This window comes from Lissotriton vulgaris, chromosome 3_1 (genome assembly GCF_964263255.1).
Source record: "Lissotriton vulgaris chromosome 3_1, aLisVul1.2, whole genome shotgun sequence".
Classification (NCBI taxonomy): Eukaryota; Metazoa; Chordata; class Amphibia; order Caudata; family Salamandridae; genus Lissotriton; species Lissotriton vulgaris.
In genome coordinates, this window is record NC_141689.1 from 44,609,423 (window position 1) to 44,629,347 (window position 19,925).

Sequence of the window (19,925 nt, forward strand, 5' to 3'; positions counted from 1 at the left end):
GTGACACTTCACTCACCTGTTCCACTCACTGCTCAAGCTTCAATTTCACTCAAACAAGCCCATCACTAACCATGCATTCATTCGTCCCACTCTGCACCTACATCTGCACACAAGTTCATATGGTCACCTCACTCACCCTGCAGTCACTCCTCTTACCCTACTCTCACACTGTTGCATTGCTCACTGTGCACTCACATGGGCACTCTTGCCACCCACACAGCGCGGAGGGTTAATGTGTCTGCTACAAAAGAATGTGTACCATGCAGATCACAGAACTGAGTGTGAGTAAACTATGAGTAGCACTATAAAAAACAAAATGTTGGTCAGAAAGGGACTATCGAGAGATGAGGTGCATTGTTAGCAAGTGGTACTGAGGGAATTCATGGAGAAGGAGGAAATGGGGGAGGGGGTGGCACAAAAGACTGTCACACTATGTGTGGCCAGTGCTCAGGCCAGCTCTGGCTGGGAGTGTTAGCGCCCTGTAGTTCGGGTCTAGTTGTTCCCCTGATATACACTCTCTCACCTGCAAGCACGCACCCAACAAACATTTAAAAACATTTTTTACTTACTTCAGCTGTCATTGAAGGACAAATTCCAGCTTATTGTACTCCCTTTTTATTACACTATTATAAAAAATATGTTTTATTTATTCACTAATAATGTAATAAACAATTGATAGAAAATAAAGAGAGTGAAGCCCCAGCTATCCCTGTTTTTTATGGCACTGAATTTGCCACCTCTGAGGCCAGGGGTCACAATGGCAGTGCTAGGGGTAGCAAATGGCAAGCCAGCGGTTGCAGCTGCGACCCCTAAAGACCCCTAAATGATGTCTATGGTCGTTGTGGCCTGGCAGAAGGTCCAGATGGGATGAGACTACTCCTAGGTGGAGAGCCGGAGGATGAATACATGTTTGTACCCTAGGAGTCTGGTGAGAGGGGGAGTTATCATTTCTCAACGAGGGAAGGGGCCCTGCACTGGGACTAACAACCCACCAACTGAACTATATTTACCCAGTGAAAGAAGGCGCAGGAGGCCACCCCACCCTGAAGATGATGCTGGTTATGTCACCCTCTGGGTTAGTGGCCCCGCCCACAGCGATTACACTGCTTAGAGGGCAAACAAGCATTGGGCACTGTTACCCTTTAGGCTTGGATAGTGCTCTGTAGTTAAAAGCAATTGCAGAACCCCCAGCACATACCATCATATAACACACACTAGCACAATGTGCGACACAGAAGCTCAAAGGAAGATTTGCAGAAAATGCAAAAACACACACAAACGCTACTCACAGTGCTTAATGTGTGTGGAAAAGTACCAGGGCCCTCATCAGTCGGCCACTGCAGCCTGCACCCTCCATTCCCCCTGTGAGCGACGCCAATGATGATATCAACACTACTACTAACCATCGCACTCATACAAGTCTAACAATTCAGACTTTTTTTGGCAACGCAAAGCTATATGAATGGCGAGTGGACAGTATTGTACTTATTTTAATGTATTTTGACTTATTGAACACTGATATTGTGCTCATCTCAAAATTAGCCAGACACCGCCACCATGTGGTAGACTGTCACTAGAGCAACTGCTAACAATTAAGTGCTGGTGTTGAGCACCGGAAGCCACCGGCTCAAATTAGGCACTGCATCAGATTCAAAACCCCTCATCCAAAGACGTTTAGACTGGACCAAGTGTTGACTATGCGTGCAGCTCCACACTGCTGCAGCAGGCACATGGGGGTCCCTGCTCACACCCCAAAACATTTCACCGCAAAACACTACACAGCACACAATAGAACACATGAGAACAAATCCAGCACAACTCAAATACTCTATACCATTGGGTATCACCAAGGTCACAATGTTGTCACCCAAGAGGTGTAGATCCAATGGAATCAAATTCCGCATAGCCGTAGATTTCATCTGCTTCGGACTCTTGCCTTTTAACATTTGAGTGCTCTGCGGAATACTTAGCCACTGGGCCACAATTCTCACACATCGCTGGCTTCTTTTTCTCACACCCTGCTACTGTCCAATGAGCAGACAGCTTCAGAGGCATCATACTCAGCCGCTTACAATGAACCCTCTCATGCCCCCGCAGCCGTGCATCTGTGGCCTCATGATGGGTTGTGAGCTGTGATCTCCCCTGTGTGATGTTGTAAGCGTTAGTCACATTTTGATTACACTACGCTACAGCTATTGGGAATTATAACTGTCAGTCATGATAGAGGGAGTTTTCCCTCTTTACCCACTTTAGCCATGTTATAAGAAGAGCAGTTGTAAGGGTTGTGGGCGAAAAAAAGAAAGAGAGTCCATCTCCGGCCACTGCCTTGCCGTAACACCCTCCCGCACAGTGCGTAATCTGAGCCAGTGATTTCTGGTCCTCGGTACTGCTACTTAATTGCCAACACATCCTCTGTTTGCAAGGCCCTTGGAGTGTTTGGAACTTGTGGAGTTCTGTAGAGTTACATGAAAACTCAGCAAGATTCTGCGGAGTTCCGCGAATAGGTGGAAATCGGCATATCACTCAGCTCATGCTAATTTTTTGTGCCGGGAGCTTGTTTTGTGCTATAAAATCAGTGTGAATGACAACATGCAGTGTGCCAGGGGGCGCTGTTTCTTTCCTGCCACTCAAATAGATTTTCTACTTGGGCGGCAGCTTACTCACTTTGCACAGTTGCTCTCGCTCAAGACTGCTCGCGTGGAGAAAATCTCACCAGGGGGCCTCCTAGCGCCGAGAATTGCACTAGGGGACACCAAACTCACTCACAGTCACCAACTTACCATTGACGAGCTACACGTGAAAAAACTCCACCATGCTGCGGTTGATGAAAATTCGCATGAGCTCCGTGTTACATGCTTAACACTGAGTGGGCAAAACACCACCAACTCCTCCGGTGGAGCGGAATTTATTGCCCACCCCTATTAGACAGGCACTTGAAATGTCACTTGGAATGGCTGATGGCTAGCTCTTACAGATGTGGTAAACAAACAAGGCTCACACAGGAGCAACCCGTGGGGCCTGAAGGGTTGAGAAGCCTCTTCAGATATGAAGAGGATGGGGAGATACGTCCTCCCTTGTAAAATCAATTCAACAATACAGTATCCCGCCAAGTGTTGTGGGGATTGTGGTGCATTGTACACAAGACACAGACTGGAGGGGTAGGACACCCCGCGTGGATATGCTAACTCCAAATGACTAGTGCGGGGAAGGAAAACATTCATTTTTTATATATATAACCCTCACACACTCTAGTAGTGTCATGCTTCATCATTGGGTTCTCCGTGACTCCTAAAGAACAGGGTGGGCTCAACCGTATTTCAGGGAGCACTGAGGAATAGAGGGTGACCAGGAGGCTTAACTAGAGATTAAAAATCCCACACCTTCTCCTAGGTAACCCTTTATTTGTGAAGAAGGTGGGGAAAGCTAAAAGTAAGGTTAGGGGTAATGTGGACTTTTATGGTCCTATGACCCTATAATTTTTTGACTGATATGTTTCAGCCCAATTCTAAGGCCTAACAAGGTGCGGGTCTTTCACCAGGGTATCAAATGAATACCTCCCTGGTAAATAAGTCACAGATGTAACTTGCAGAGTAATGTCAGGGCAGTGTTAATATGTGCCCATCAATTGTCCTTCTGTTGCATCACCTGCAATAAAGAATCCATAGCAGGCATTACGCGAAGTTCTAATCCGACACTTAAATAAGGTGAAGATACATATCACAGTTGCGAGGGGAAAAGAGGCATGAATATCTCACTGCATTCGTGTATATCATAAAGTCTCAAATTCAAGACAAATGCATATATTCTCTGTGAACATCATTGATAAAATGTGTAGAACCAATATTCATTCCCATAACATACTTCATTCACCCACAAAACTGGTGTGGACAGTTTTTTCTAGACCGATAAATCAGTGGCCCTAGTGATAATCGTTCAATGCTTCAATGTAGCACTCTCATGCATATTATACAAAGTGAGAAAGCTCTTACATACCCTTTTCTGTAGACATACTCGTGACCTTTGCTCTTTCTCTGACGGCTGATCGGGTGTGGCGTTCCAGTGTTGTCATTGGTTTATTCCATTGGTACTAAATATCAAGGGGCAGATTTACAAGCCCCTTGTGCCACTTTTACGCCGCAGTTGCGTCACTTTTGTAATGCAGCGGCAGCGCAAAAGATGCGCCATGGTGCGGGGTACTTACAACGTGACGCATCTGGGAGATGCGTCACGTTATAAAGCCCTGCCCCAGAAGGAGGCGTTCTTGCGCAGGGGGGGGGGGGGTTCCGGCGCAGGAACGCCTCCTACAAGATCAAAAGTCAAAACCCTGCGCCTGCTTGAAGCAGGCTTAAGGATTGACGCAGCATTGTAAGAATAGGGGCCCCCAGAGCATTGCTGGAGCTGCGTCGTGCTTGCGACGCAACTCCAGCAATGCTCCGCTTTTACGGCACAGATGCATCACGCATCTGTGCCGTTTTTGCCCCATGGTGCGCTGCATTGTAAATGAGGTGCATCCATGGTGGCGGTGGCATGGCGCACAATAACTGGCGCATCCCTGCTGATATGCAGGGATGTGCCAGTTATTGTAAATCTGCCCCCAAGTGGTTTCTATTGGTTGTGGTGTTACTACTTGCTGGCCAAAGTCAAAGAATGTCAACTGTGCTGCCATGGTCCCACCTACGGCTGATGCTCTGACGCCCTGTGCTTTACTCCATCTGCAGGTATGAGCCGTGCAGCAACGTCACCGCGGAGGTGAACCTGCGGACATTCCTGTCCCCATGCATCAACGACTGCGGCACATATGGACAATGCAAGCTGCTGAGAACCAACAACTACCTGTATGCGGCCTGTGAATGCAAAGCAGGTGAGCACTGACCCGCCGCGTGCAGGAAGAGCACAGCTGCTCTTGATAGGCTATTTCCATAATTATGCGGCAGGAGAGAGACAAATTATGGGGCAGGGTTGAGTAAATTATGCTGCAAAAAAGGTCAAATTATGCAGCATTATGCAACACATTGTGTAGCAGAATTACTTAGTTATTTTGTCATTTTTAAACTTCGGTACTCTGTCTGTGCATTGGTTGCACCTCATTAGTTCCAATTTACAGCCTGATTCATCAAGCCGAAATGGGCTCGCAAAGGGCCAGATTCTGAGAATCTGGCCCTTTGCGAGCTCTATTTTTGCATTTGGGATTCATCATCCCAAATGCAAAAATCGGTAACAGCGATTTTGCTATTTAGCGAGGAGTTACATTTAAGGAATCTCTATTTGAGATTCCTTAATTGCAATTTATCATCCATTTAAAAATTGCGAATTCGCAATTTCGGCCCGCTATTTACCGCAAGGTCAAACCTCGTGGTAAATAGCGAAACTTAGAAAAATGCTTTTAGAAGCATGTTGCATGTTGCACACACACATGTCCTTTGGACATGTGTCTGCGCAACACCTGTTTCAATTTGCATTTAAGGGGTGCTACAGGGTGTCCTTTGGACACCCCTGGCACCCTTTAAATCGCTATCTTATTTGCGATTAGCTAATTGCTAATCGCAAATAAGGAATGTGTAGGAATCACAATTCTTTTTGCGATTCAAATATGAATCCCGTTTTGCGAGTCTGTAATAGCGATTCCTTATGAATCGCTATTATAGACTCGCAAAACGGGTCTATGATGAATCAGGCTGGTAATTCCCAAATATAGCAATAAGCAACAGAATGGTGACCAGTCCAGCTTTTCAATGGGCCTTGCAATGCGTGGCAAGAAGTATCACTGAATTTTTAGCAACTTTTGAACCATTTGAGCTATATGCAATTTTTCTCTTCAAAATTTGCTGATTATGTGGCAGATGGTGGATTATGTGGCAAATGCGGCGAATCTATATTTATGCGAAAATCGCTAAAGCCCACAATCACATAATTCCAGTAGCCCTGGCTATTTCCATAAGCAGAGTGAAAGGCTGGGGAATTGAGAAAAAATGTGCCATTTACAGCCAGGTGATACCCCAAAAATCAGGTGGGTGGTGTTTCTTCATGTTTTTACACCACCACCTATAATGCACAATAAATTCACACATGTGTTTGCACTAAACGTTACCAGCAGTTCCTATTAGACGTAATACTTTGTGCATAGCAGTAGGTGATATACCTCATGCAAAACAATTGGCAATAAACTTTAGGTGTACCAGTCTACAGCCTCTCTGCTGTGAGGCTGCTGCAAAAGTTTCAAGGCGCTCCTCGTCCTTTTAGGATGCCATAAAAATCTAGGTATTAATGGGAGGGCCTGAAATAAAAACAGCAAATTTGGGAGTACTGCTATCCTGGTCCTGTTTATGACACCTCTAATGCTAAATGGAAAATGTTCTCATCTCTTTAGGAGCCTGGTAACTTCCTTCAGCATGGCTTCCTAGTTCTCTTGAAAGGATTAATAATATTTCTTAAGTAATATGATCTCACAATAATCTATTTTAGTAGCACTGTTGATGTCATGCAGGTTATTTAATCCATGTACACGGAATACCTTGTTCTGACATTAGTCCATACCCGGATTCATCACCAAACTCCTTTGTCAAAGTTTCCAGTTGTCTCAGTGCTGCCCTTTGATTCACTGTGAGAACCAGCGCCTTACCCACAATTATTCAGAAGTCGCATCTCCATAGTTTGGCGGAATAATTCTAGCAGTTTTATGTATTGCCATAGGGTACGAATCAAGAAACCGTACCAATGAGATGAGAGAGTGGCTAGCCACATCCTTCAAGTAATGATGAAAATTGCTGAGATCTGATTGTTAACCACTATACAAGCTTGTGGACACTGATTGCTTTTTATCCAGTCATCAATGTTGAGGTATCATGAATGTTTTCAGAGTTTGCCTTAGGACTGCCCTTTCTGCCACTTTACCTATTTCCATCTTACACTTAAATTAAACATCTGGATCTGTTACCTGCTCACAAATCCCTCAAGGGCTGCCCAAAGCAAAAACTTTGGGGCAGGTCCTTGAAGTATACTATAGAATTCTAAACTATTGGTTTAAGCTTTTTCAAATCCTCTTTGCGTTTATCTCTTAAACAACCACCGCCCCATGGACCTGGGTGTAAAACCGTACTATGGCTCGGCTGTGATCTGACTCCACCTTAGTGTGCAATGTAACTTTGGTCTGGGTAAAATATCCATCGTAGTGAGAAAATAATATTGCTTCTGTAAAAGGGAATAGAATTTATAGAAAATGTAAACATTTTCTATGGCGCCTGATTCTCTGCAGCATGTGAGCACTATGCATTTCAACAAACTGTTACAATTAACATGAGAGAAACTGTCAACTTTTGATGTAGTAAACGTACCACAATATCAACCAGGGCGTGCAATGTTCAACGATGAAAAGACATATCAGCGTGGAGCCGAAAGGTACAGCCGGTATGAGACAGTCTTCCTCCTAGGTTTCCTAAAGACCAGTTCCTTGAGTTTATGGTCTAACATGGAGCCAGGGATGTACGTGGAGTTTCTTTGACACCTAGCTCACTGAACTGAATTCAAAAAGCTCTAATAATTGTTCAATCTTAGTTGGATTCTCTTTTCTAACCAATTCCTTGATAAGATGTGCTACAAATTCTTCAGGACCCTTCTGGTCTACTGGGTCTTCAGGGATCCCTACAATTTTCAAGTTGTACCTACGTGAACAGTTCTTTTAGTCTTCATGCACAGTCGCCGTCGTAACTTCCTCAGCTCTGTTGCATTTTGTGTTACACTTAAAAAAAGAGAGGCGACCCCACACGTTCCAGGGAACAGGGTACAAAAGACTTCAAGTCAAAAAGAATCCCTGGAATAGAGAATTCAATCACTCACTCTGGATATTCTAATCCTCATTCATATCCACTGGTCAAAAACTAGTTAATAACGTTCACAGACTTTTTTATAAAAACATATTTGCATTTATTAATAAAACACAATTCATTACATAATAAATTGAGAAACTCATTATAGAAACAGTATGATAAAAACAATAATAAAAAATCAATTCATCAGAATATAAACTTATATATAACAAACGAAGCACAGATACAACATACCCTATCTATTTTAAAATTTCAAATCAAGCACATAACATTTAGACTTGGAAACAAACCCCAACACAAAAGCACATATACAGTTGTTACTGATTCTAAGATTCAAAAAGCCCTTGTTGTATGTTTTACCACATCTCTACTCCACTCATTGGCCTAATGTCAGAGATTTCCTGGGCTTGAATTCTAATGCGTAAGAAAAAGCGTCGACGCGTTTCGGTGTCTCTGCCTTTAGATAATGGCACACCTTCCTCAGGACAGTTTGAAGTGGTTGGAGTTAACCTCATGTGTCCTTTCCTTCCACAATGAGGTTTCCTTGTATAGAAGATGGCGTGGAGACCTTATGGGTTCCTGGATATTTGGAATCGACCGTTGTAGTATCTGCGGTCTTTGTTTGCGATTCTCGCACTGGAATTTGGTGCCTTGTACTGTGGATGGATGATCCTTATGGTCTGTTTAAAATGATGGGACCCCAGAGTTTTCTTATGCGGCCGCTTTTCATAGGGAAATGTAGAGCCGTTCTGAAGATACGATACGGAGGCGGTGAACTCCTGTCACCGTGAGGGGATGCCGTTTACCCGTGGTGATCTTTTCTTTTTTTCTCTCTCTGTCTCTCCCACTTCTGGATAAGAGTAGGAGGCTGGGACGTGGATATGTCCAGTCTTTGGCTGAGGAATTCGATACTTCTCCCACGGGTACGTCTGCTTCCGATGTCGGCTTCAATCGATTATAAATCTAGGTATTCAATCGATTGAAGCCGACATCGGAAGCAGACGTACCCGTGGGAGAAGTATCGAATTCCTCAGCCAAAGACTGGACATATCCACGTCCCAGCCTCCTACTCTTATCCAGAAGTGGGAGAGACAGAGAGAGAAAAAAAGAAAAGATCACCACGGGTAAACGGCATCCCCTCACGGTGACAGGAGTTCACCGCCTCCGTATCGTATCTTCAGAACGGCTCTACATTTCCCTATGAAAAGCGGCCGCATAAGAAAACTCTGGGGTCCCATCATTTTAAACAGACCATAAGGATCATCCATCCACAGTACAAGGCACCAAATTCCAGTGCGAGAATCGCAAGCAAAGACCGCAGATACTACAACGGTCGATTCCAAATATCCAGGAACCCATAAGGTCTCCACGCCATCTTCTATACAAGGAAACCTCATTGTGGAAGGAAAGGACACATGAGGTTAACTCCAACCACTTCAAACTGTCCTGAGGAAGGTGTGCCATTATCTAAAGGCAGAGACACCGAAACGCGTCGACGCTTTTTCTTACGCATTAGAATTCAAGCCCAGGAAATCTCTGACATTAGGCCAATGAGTGGAGTAGAGATGTGGTAAAACATACAACAAGGGCTTTTTGAATCTTAGAATCAGTAACAACTGTATATGTGCTTTTGTGTTGGGGTTTGTTTCCAAGTCTAAATGTTATGTGCTTGATTTGAAATTTTAAAATAGATAGGGTATGTTGTATCTGTGCTTCGTTTGTTATATATAAGTTTATATTCTGATGAATTGATTTTTTATTATTGTTTTTATCATACTGTTTCTATAATGAGTTTCTCAATTTATTATGTAATGAATTGTGTTTTATTAATAAATGCAAATATGTTTTTATAAAAAAGTCTGTGAACGTTATTAACTAGTTTTTGACCAGTGGATATGAATGAGGATTAGAATATCCAGAGTGAGTGATTGAATTCTCTATTCCAGGGATTCTTTTTGACTTGAAGCATTTTGTGTTACAGTCTGCAGTTCTCATTCAAGGTGGTGAAACTGGTTGGAGAAGCTTTCCATTTTCAGATCCACTGCTTCCACTTTATTCCTGATATATCCAACAGCTTTCTCCATTTTCTTCTGCATGAAAGTCAAATTTTTTATATAAAAGATTAGAAATATTGTCAGAGGCGCGCCGAATTTCCTTAGGGCCTCATTATGAGAGCTCCATTTAATTCAAAATGTGTGGAAATATCTGTTACAGCACGCATTGGAATTCTGTGTTGTGGGGATTTTATCAAACCAGCATTCCCCGGCTAAATTTAGACAGGTCTAACCTGCTGAGATTCATTGGAGGAAATATGCCCAGAAAATATTGAGTCATGGATTTTTGTCTGTGAACTAACAAATCTGCATGTTATGCCCAATTTTGTAGGCAGAGCTTGTAAAGGGCGATAGTCATTACACATGTTAAAATCCGAACACCTCACAATGAGGCTACAAATTATTTTTTTCACGCTCATCTTTCTTTCCCAACTTAAATAGCATCTTATAAGTGACTGAAGCCTTTGAGGAAACTCGCTTGATGTTAGAAGTGGACTCCAACACAGCAAGAATGGGAACATCATATTGCAAATTTCCCCAACTAGATTTTAGAATGACAATTGCTGTCTCCATCCCTCTTGAAGCTTAATCTGGGAATCTGCAAGGTTTTTTTCTTTACCTACCATGTTTTGTGGACATAACACAGTGGAAGATATATTTCAAAGCAGAAGGAGGGGGAGGTTGTGTTGTCACGGATGATCTGCTGGAAGTAGCTCCCACCTGCCCAGCACAACACACTATTATTTGTTTTCTTTGTTTTTAAGTTGAGGGCAATCTCTGACCCACATGTAGTACATTTCTTTCATTGCTTCTTTCTGCCTTGAAATGCAGTTTCTTCCTCCTAGAGTTCAAGGTCCATTGTGTGGAGGGTGGTTTGGCTTGTGCCACTCTCTCAGTTACTGATTTAGCTTGACTCACGGTCAAGTAGGGTTGATGCGGCTCATTCTGTGTGTTCCCATCTCTTGCTTGCATCCAGCTGACTGCTCCCTACTCTTTAAGGTGCAGTGAACTGCATTCTGGGCATTGTGTCCTTTTCCCACCTGACTCCAGGCTTCCAGACACAATCCTTCCTCTGGGAGTGGAGGTGGGAATGACTCCTCTGTTCTATTGTCAAATACATTGGATCTGACATTGTGGAAGAGGGAGCACTTATCTCTATTAAAGCACTTCCCCACGAGGTCTTCTACAGAAAGCAAGTCTCAGAACTGGGGTCAGTATTCAGAGGGTCTACAGCATGCACTCACCGGGCGGTTCCAGTTTTGCAGTGCACTGCTGTGAATTCTCATGGGGATTAGACATTAGTTACTTTCAGGCACATATGCTTCAGTGTTTTGTGAATTAAAGAGCACAAATAAAAAAGGGCAAGTTAATTCTATATTTTTGAATAAGACAGTCAGTATTACTACCACCTTTACATCCAGCAGCACTGTTGCTTTGGTTTGCAACAGACAACCACAAGAGACTGCCTGGCGCAAAAAGAAAATCTGTTGCCAGAATGCATTTTCGATATTGCCCTACGTTCATAGACTTTAGGGTCACTGTAGGGAGGATGGGCTTAGAGACTGGTCTGGAGTATGAGCTAAAAGTAGTGTGGGAAATGCTGTAATGTTTCTTTGCCATATGTGTTACAGGCAGTCCTGAGGTGGAAGCTAGGTTTGGTCCTCTGTCTCGTGGTTGAAGGTAGGAGGTAAGATAGTTAGGGGCATATTTACAAGCCCCTTGTGTCATTTTTGCGCCGCTAGTGCGTCACTTTTTGTGATACAGCAGCGGCGTAGAAATGCAGCCCATTTACAACATGATGCATCTAGGGAGATACGTCACATTATACCTGCATTGGGATAATGTATGCAGGGTGAACGTTTCCACGCAAAAAAGCCTTGTAGAAGAGACGCAGTGAAATCTATAAGGTTTCACTGCTCTACTTCTAGGATGTCACTGTGTCAAAATCTTATGCCTGTTTGAAGCAGGCGGAAGGAGTGACGCAGAGTAGTGGGAATAGGCTACAAAATGCATTGCTGGAGTTGAGTTGTGCTTGTGACACGACTTCAGCAATGCTTGACTTTTACGCAACAGATGCGTCAGAATTTCTGACACATCTGTCAATCCTTGCGCCATGGTGAGCCGTATGTGGGAAGGGTATGCCCAGATGTGGGTTCCGTGCTCACTACGCCACTGGAGTCAAGCTTTCCTGACTGAAGACGGCCGATAGCCAGAAACCGGTCCTAGGATGCTTGATTCCGGTCCAGGGAAGACATGTCTTGGCAGTTCGGTCTGGACTGTTCTCATGAGGCACAGGGTCAAGACTGATTTGCATATGGCCATGTCTGAACTGGGGTGGGTTGGTGAGCAAAATAACGATGGATTTAACCCAGATCTGTGACGGGGGGGAATGTTTTGCCATTGTGCAACATTCCGTCCATAATCTTGTGTGTTTTGAGGTTTTATCCCAGAGTCATTTGATGTAATCGTCTCATGGACAACCAGGTTTTCAATGCTCTTCTGAATGGTACATGTTGCTGGAGGCTTTTTGCTTTGGCGCGCATTGAATGTTAGCGCTTGGCGCCTTCTATTGAGACAGCTTCCATTGAATCAATCAATCAATCAATCAGAGTACTTGTAAAGCGCGCTACTTACCCGTGAGGGTCCCAAGGCGCTGAGGGGAGGGGGGTGCTGCTACTGCTCAAAAAGCCAGGTCTTGAGGAGTCTTTTGAAGGTGAGTAGGTCTTGGGTCTGCCGTATGTGGGTAGGGAGGGTGTTCCAGGTCTTGGTGGCGAGGAAGGAGAAAGATCTGCCACCGGAGGTCGTTCGTTGGATGCGGGGGACAGGGGCGAGGGCGAGGCTGGCGGAGCGGAGCTGGCGCGTGGGGGTGTGGAAGCTGAGTCTGCTGTTCAGGTAGGCTGGTCCGGCGTTGGGGAGTGCTTTGTGTGCGTGGGTGAGGAGCTTGAAGGTGAACCTCTTGTTGACGGGGAGCCAGTGTAGGTCTCTCAGGTGGGGGGTGATGTGGCTGCAGCAGGGGACGTTGCCGATCAGTCGGGCGGAGGCATTTTGGATGTGCTGTAGTCGTCATAGGCGTTTGGCTGGGATTCCTGCGTAGAGTGCGTTGCCGTAGTCCAGTCTGCTGCTGACGAGGGCCTGTGTCACCGTTCTTCTTGTTTCAGTCAGGATCCACTTGTAGATCCTGCAGAGCATGCAGAGGGTGTTGTAGGAGGAGGAGACGGCGTTGACCTGCTAAGACATGGAGAGGGAGGAGTCGAGGATGAATTCTAGATTGCGTGCATGGTTGGTGGGTAGTGGGGCTGTTCCCATTGTGGTCGGCCATCAGGAGTCGTCCCAGGCTGAGGGGGTGGGTCCGAGGATGAAGACCTCTGTCTTGTCCGAGTTCAGCTTCAGACGGCTGCTCCTCATCCAATCGGCGACGGCATTCATTCCCTCGTGGAGGTTGGTTTTGGCGGTGTGTGGGTCCTTGGTGAGGGAGAGGATGAGCTGGGTGTCATCAGCGTAGGAGATTTTAATTTAAAGGAGTTTGTAGAGCGCCTGGTGACGCCTCCCGGCGTGTCCCCGCGCTGTGGAGAGAGTGTGAAATAGTGTAGAGGAAACCAATCACAGAGTAAAGAGGCAGGTTTTCAACTTCTTCCTAAACAGGATTTCATTATTCTCCATCCTGATATCCAAAGGAAGAAGGTTCCATTTCCTAGCAGCTAAAGTCCGGAATGATCTGCCTCCCATTCTAGCTTTTTTGGGGCAGGTAGTTCTGAGCAGACCCATTCCTTTAGATCTAAGCGACCTGCTAGGTTCATAAACAGATGCCAAATCCGACATATAAGCCGGTGCTCTGTGATGAATTATTTCATGGCACCATAGCATAGCTTTAAAATCAATCCTCTTCCTGATAGGTAGCCAGTGGAGGGCTGCAAGAGAGGGGCGTGATGGTGCTCTGCGGGGAAGCCTTAAGACCAGGCGAGCTGCCGAATTCTGTAAAACCTGTAGCTTTTTGATGTTTTTCTCAGATGTCCCCATGAGCAGCACGTTTCCGTAATCAATACGGGACGTTATCAGTGCTTGCGTCATGGTTCGCCTGGAATTGATGGGTAACAGGTCAAGGGTGCGGTTCAGAGTTTTCATCACCCCAAAGCATTTGCCTACAGTTTTTCTTATGTGGCTATCAAAGGACAGTTTATTGTCCACCCACACACCCAAATTCTTCGCCTCTCGAGAGGGGGAGGGCAAAGGACCAAGGCAACTGGGCCACCATTCTGTCGTCCATTTAACCTCATTGCCACCAATAATGAGGACCTCTGTCTTTGTCCCATTAAGTTTCAGACAGTGGTCATTCATCCATGTGGCAAGTTTGGTCATGCAGGCATTGAAGTTATCCGCTTCCTTAGAAGGGGCTTGGGTCAGAGATATAAGAAGCTGCGTGTCGTCGGCGTAGGAGACAAGCTCCACGCCGAACGACTGCACTACCTCTGCCAGTGGGGCCATGTATAGATTAAACAGGGTGGGACTCAGGGCGGAGCCCTGAGGAACCCCCTGCTCAAGCATCACCCTGTCGGAGAGAGAAGTCCCCCTTTGGACTTGGAAGCTCCTGTTAAGCAAGAAAGCTTTCAGCCATCCCAGTGCCTTATTGGTGACTCCCGCTTTGTTTAGACACTGTAGCAAGATGGAGTGTGCTACAGTGTCAAAAGCGGCACTGAGATCAAGCATGATGAGGGCCATTGTCTTTCCCTCATCTGCTCCCTCACGTAGGGTTTCAGTGGCCCTCAGGAGAGCTGTCTCCGTGGAGAAACCAGATCTAAAACCCGACTGAGATTTATGGAGAACATTATGGGTCTCAAGATGTTCCATCAGTTGAGTGTTAGCGATTTTCTCTGCTAACTTGGCCACATAAGGTAGCAGGGATATAGGTCGTAAATTATCCATTATGTCCAAACTGATGTTGGGCTTTTTCTTAATGGGTAGCACTATTGCCTGTTTCCATTCCTCCGGGAGACAAGAGGTTGAAAAGGAAGTTTGTAGTAGGTGCCTCAGATGAGGTTCCAGTACTGAAAAAGCTTCAGCTAAAATTTTTGGTGGTGCCGGGTCCCGGGGCGATCCTGATTTGATTTTATTGCACATTTTGGACAACATCTCATGGGAGGGAACTACAAAAGATTTGAGGCACACAGGAGTGTTTACAATTTTATCATTTTCAGTAAAGTCCGCGGCCGGGGCTCCCTGTTTAGAGAAACTGGTGTAGATTTTACTAATTTTACCAGCAAAATACTGAGCAATATTATTGCACGATTCCACTGAGTCATTTTGGGTGGAGGAGGACATCTCCACTATGGATATCTCTTTATATATTTGAAACAGTTCCCTAGAGGAGTTGCCTGCTTCCGTAATACGAGTGTGATAATGCTCAGCTTTGACCAGGCGAACGGCTTTGTAGTATTCTCTCTGTGCTGTTTTATATTGTACTTTAGTATCTGCACAGAAGTTATGGCGCCAGGCTCTCTCAAGTTTCTTGCAAGCCGTTTTCAAGGTCTGTAGTTCTTGGCCGAACCAAGGAGCAGTTTTCTTAGGCCTCCTAACATTGGACATGGTGCGGCTAGGGGCTGTGATGTCCAGGGCCTTAGTGACGATATTGTTTAGATTTTCATTGGCAACCTCACAGTCAGCTCCTTTCGGAGGACCTTCATCTTGGACAATTTGAATGAAAGAATCTAAAGTAAAATTCTTCCATTTTCTGCGTTTGTATCGCAGGGATTGATGACGAAAGAGCTCCGCTTTGTCAAGTTGGACTGAAATGGGGATAATATAGTGATCCGACCAGGGTATGGGTATAGGATCGGTAGTATGCACTCCCAGCCAGTTTCCAAAGACGGGGTCTAACAAATGTCCTAGTTGGTGTGAGGGTTCTTTATTTTTTAGGTCAAATTGAACCGATTGCAGTTCCATACGAATATCAGCTGCATCTTTATCTAAATGATCTTCGAAATGAGCATTAAGATCTCCCAGAACTAACAATTTAGATTTCCTTAATGCTAGATGGGTGACCGCCTCCATAAGGGTGGATGTGAAGTCATATAATCTACCCGGTGGTCGATATATCAGAATACCAGAGATCGAATGATTGGGACCAGTGTTGATTGTAAAGATGCCGGCTTCACTATGATCAACCTGTATGTGTGCAAGGGAGCAGACGAGAGGTGCTCTAGTAACAATGGCGATGCCACCACCTCTACCGTCCTTTCTATCTAGCCTAGATATGGAATATACGTTAGGTAAGGCCTGGATAATGTCCGGATCCGAGTGTTCATCCAGCCAGGTTTCCGTTAAAAAGAGGATGTTAAGATTCTGGTCGTCAAGCAAGTGGTAGATTTCCAGAGCATGTTTGCGCAGTGATCTACAATTCAGTAAAGCTGCTTTGATGATAGGCCCGGTGCTAGTATCTGGGGCTTGGGGGAGGGGATCAAAGCGGCACCTCCAGCATTTTGTGAGTGACTGGGCCAGCATGGTGTGCTTGCAAATGGCAGACGTGTCGGGTTGTAATGCAAGTAATGTATGTCTATCATACCTTATGGGAGTTTGTGTCAGTCTACCAAGGTCTGTGGCCCCGCGCCCCGTCCTGTCGCGGACGGGCGCAGACGGGCTGGACTTTGGCTCGACTTCGGCGCGCTTCCGGCGCGCCCGCTGCACGCGTCCGCTGCGCGGTCGCTGCCCTAAGCACATTTATACTAGAGGGAGGGGTCACTAGAGCGCTGACCTCTGCTCCCAGAGCCCGGATGTGCAAGGCTCCTCCTCGCCCTCCGCATCAAACGTCCATGATTGGACGCGGCGGACCGGGGCGGGAGTGGGAGAGTAACTAAGCAGCAATGAAAATACACAGTGATTCACCCACACTGAACGTTTTAAAAGCAATAGCCTCAGTCGCTACTTTAAAAACATTCGCTGTTACAACAGCGCGCACAGTGTAGAACACAAAACAGCAGTTAACAGCGCTAAGTGAAGGGGGCTGCCTCTGCCACTGACAACACACTACTCCACAGCGAGCGCAGTATCACAGCTGATTTAAATACCCTTGTTTCCTTCAGCGTCGCTAGAGCGCTGACCTCTGCTCCCAGAGCCCGGATGTGCAAGGCTCCTCCTGTTGATGATGTTGAGGTTGTGATGACGGGCCAATTGTGCGAGGGGGGCCATGTAGACATTGAACAGCATTGGGCTGAGGGATGAGCCCAGATGATGTCGGTGGCTTTGGATCGGAAGGGTGGGAGGCGTACGCTCTGGGCTCTGCCTGAGAGGAAGGTTGTTGTCCAGTCAAGAGCCTTCTCTTGGATTCCGGCTTCTAGGAGGCGTATCTTTAGAGTGCGATGGCAGATCGTGTTGAAAGCGGCTGACAGGTCCAGGAGAATGAGGGCTGGTGTTTCGCCGTTGTCTAGTTGGTGCCTGCTGTCGTCTGTGGCAGCGATGATGGCTGTCTCTGTGCTGTGGTTTCGTCTGAATCCGGACTGGGATGGGTCCAAGATGTTGTTGTCTTTGAAGTGGCGGGCCAGTTGCATGTTGACGATTTTCTCGATGACCTTTTCCGGGAGCAGGGATATGGGCCGGAAGTTCTTGAGGTCCTTGGGGTCCGCTTTGGGCTTCTTAAGAAGGGCGTCAATTTCTACGTGCTTTCAGCTTTCTGGAAATGTTGCTATTTCGAAGGACATGTTGATGACCTTCCGTAGTTGGGGTGCGATGGCTCAGTCTGCTTTGTTGAATACGTGGTGTGCGCACGGGTCAGAAAGGAGATCCTGAGTGGATGGAGTTCATGATGTTGCGTGTCTCGTCGTTGTTGACGTTGGACCAGGAGGTTAGGCGGTTGTCGTTGGTGGTGTTCACAGGGGAGGTGGAGTCTGGCGTAGTCGGGCGGTCATGGTGTTGAAGCTATCGTGGGTGTCAGCGATCTTGCGGTGAAAGAAGATGGCTAGTGAGTCGCACAGTTCTTGTGAGGGCAGGATGTCATTGGCGTTGGCACTGGAGTTGGACAGTTCCTTTACGATGCTGAAGAGTTCTCTACTGTTGTGTGCGTTGTTATCCAAGCGGTCTTTGAAGCAGGATCTCTTGGCAATTCTGATGAGGTGGTGGTGTTTGCGGGTGGCGTCCTTGTGGGCTGCGTGGTTGTCCGGAATGCGTTCATGGAGCCATGTCTTCTCCAGTTTCCAGCATGTGCGCTTAGAGGTCTGGAGCTTGTCGGTGAACCAGGTGGCTCTCTTGTTGGCGTGGCTGTTGGAGGTTTTCTTGAGCGAGGCGAGGGTGTTGGCGCAGTCGTCGATCCACTGTTTGAGCTTTCTGGCTGCGGCGTCTGGGTTGGTGGGGTCGGTGGGTGGGTTCTTGGCAAGGGAGGTGATCAGCTGGTCTTCGGTGACTTTGCTCCAGCAGCGGCTAGGCAGCTGTTTTGTGCGGTGGTGTTTGGTTGGTTTCTTGAAGGTGAAATAGATGCAGCGGTGGTCGGTCCAGTAGAGTTCAGTGGTGTGGTCGAAGGCGACGTGGGAGCCTGTGGAGAATGTCCATCAGGATGTCCTGATGATGGTCAGTGATGCTGGCCTGGAGCACAGCTCCTTGTTGTGTTTGTATTGTGTAAATGTTGTTTGTAGGTAGAGTGGTCTTTTCACATGGAAGAATTTGAAGATGATGCAAAGTGCCTTGAACATTGAGGGGCAGATTTACAACCCCCTGCACCACCAGTACGTCACTTTTTGTGACGGACTGAAGGCACATTTCACTTCTCCATGTTTTAAAGGAAAGAAAAAGCCACCCAGCATGACTTTTCCTCTCCTAGTAAATATGGCTCCTTCACACGCAGCACTTTGCGTGGAAGGGGCGTTCCATGGGTGTTGCTGTGGGTGTTCCCACAGAACACCCATGGAAAGAGACACATTTCCAGATTTACGAGGAATGGTAAATACGTAGCGAGGTGGAATGAGGAGAAATGTTTTAATTTCTCCTCATTTTTTCCTCTTTCAAAGCGTGCTGCATTCTACAGCACGTATTGAAAGAGGAAAATGCCTGTAGTGATTGTTTTTGTGCAGGAAGCAGCCCCTTCCTGCAAAAAAAACAATCTCCCCATGATTCAGGCATCCTCGCACCTGGAGCTGTTGCATTTTGTGTTTGATGAAACAGGGAGTGCCAAGGTGTAGGATACAGGCGCAGTGAAGTTTGGAGACAACAAGTGGGAGGATAGCCGGTAGTTGTTGGTCTGCAAGGTACGGGAAGACCCACGGCAGTGTTTTCATTGTCTTGCAAGCTCCGCTTGTGATCTTGTTGCATTCACAGCCTCTCTCCCTCTTACAGGCTGGAACGGCTGGGGCTGCACTGATAACTCTGAGGCCTTCTCCTACGGCTTCCAGCTGCTCTCGACTCTGCTCCTCTGCCTCAGCAACCTCATGTTCGTGCCTCCGGTCGCCATCGCCGTCCGTAGCCACTACCTCCTGGAAGCCTCGGTCTACGTCTTCACCATGTTCTTCTCCACGGTGAGTCTGTGAAGTAAGGCTGTCCACCTTGTCTGTCATTGTGGGCAGTGAGTCTGTCCATGTCTGTCACTGTGGGCAGTGAGTCTGCCCATGTTCTCTGTCAGTGTGGACAATGTTGCGTAATCACAAAAAAAGTAACATTGACAGCCCATGCTAGAAGGACGTTCAAGTAGGCATTTTGAGTTTTACTGAGGTTACACGCGCCATTTTAAGAGTGTGAGGGTATTTCCAAACAGTAACTAAACTTCTTCCACGCCTAGTTAAACTGAGAAATAAGGAAGCTTTATTGGGATTGCTGTGTATCCAGGGAAATGTTCAAAAGATGTTGTGGGGGCAGCTGGATAGCCTTGCCATGTAATGTTGCAAGTTTGGTACATGTGACGTAAGCTAGAGTACTGCATGTGCGAAGGCGTGGCCATGTCTCTACCTCCTTCCATCCTCTCTGTGTCCCCAACCACCATATATCAACTGGCGACGAGTCCATGGGTAAGTCTGATGTTGAAAATAAGAGGCCTGGTAGATCAAGGCCGTGACCACCACATCTGGGTCTCGCACAC

General features: G+C 46.4%; 1 protein-coding gene across 1 annotated transcript in view; it reads left to right on the forward strand.

Moving 5' to 3' along the window:
• Positions 1 to 19,925, forward strand: part of TMEM8B (transmembrane protein 8B) — a 445,096-nt gene that overhangs the window by 374,805 nt on the left and 50,366 nt on the right. Inside the window, exons 9-10 of the mRNA XM_086960043.1 lie at positions 4,719 to 4,861; positions 19,190 to 19,368. Coding sequence (XP_086816169.1) covers positions 4,719 to 4,861; positions 19,190 to 19,368 — 322 coding nt within the window. The remainder of the gene's footprint in view (positions 1 to 4,718; positions 4,862 to 19,189; positions 19,369 to 19,925) is intronic.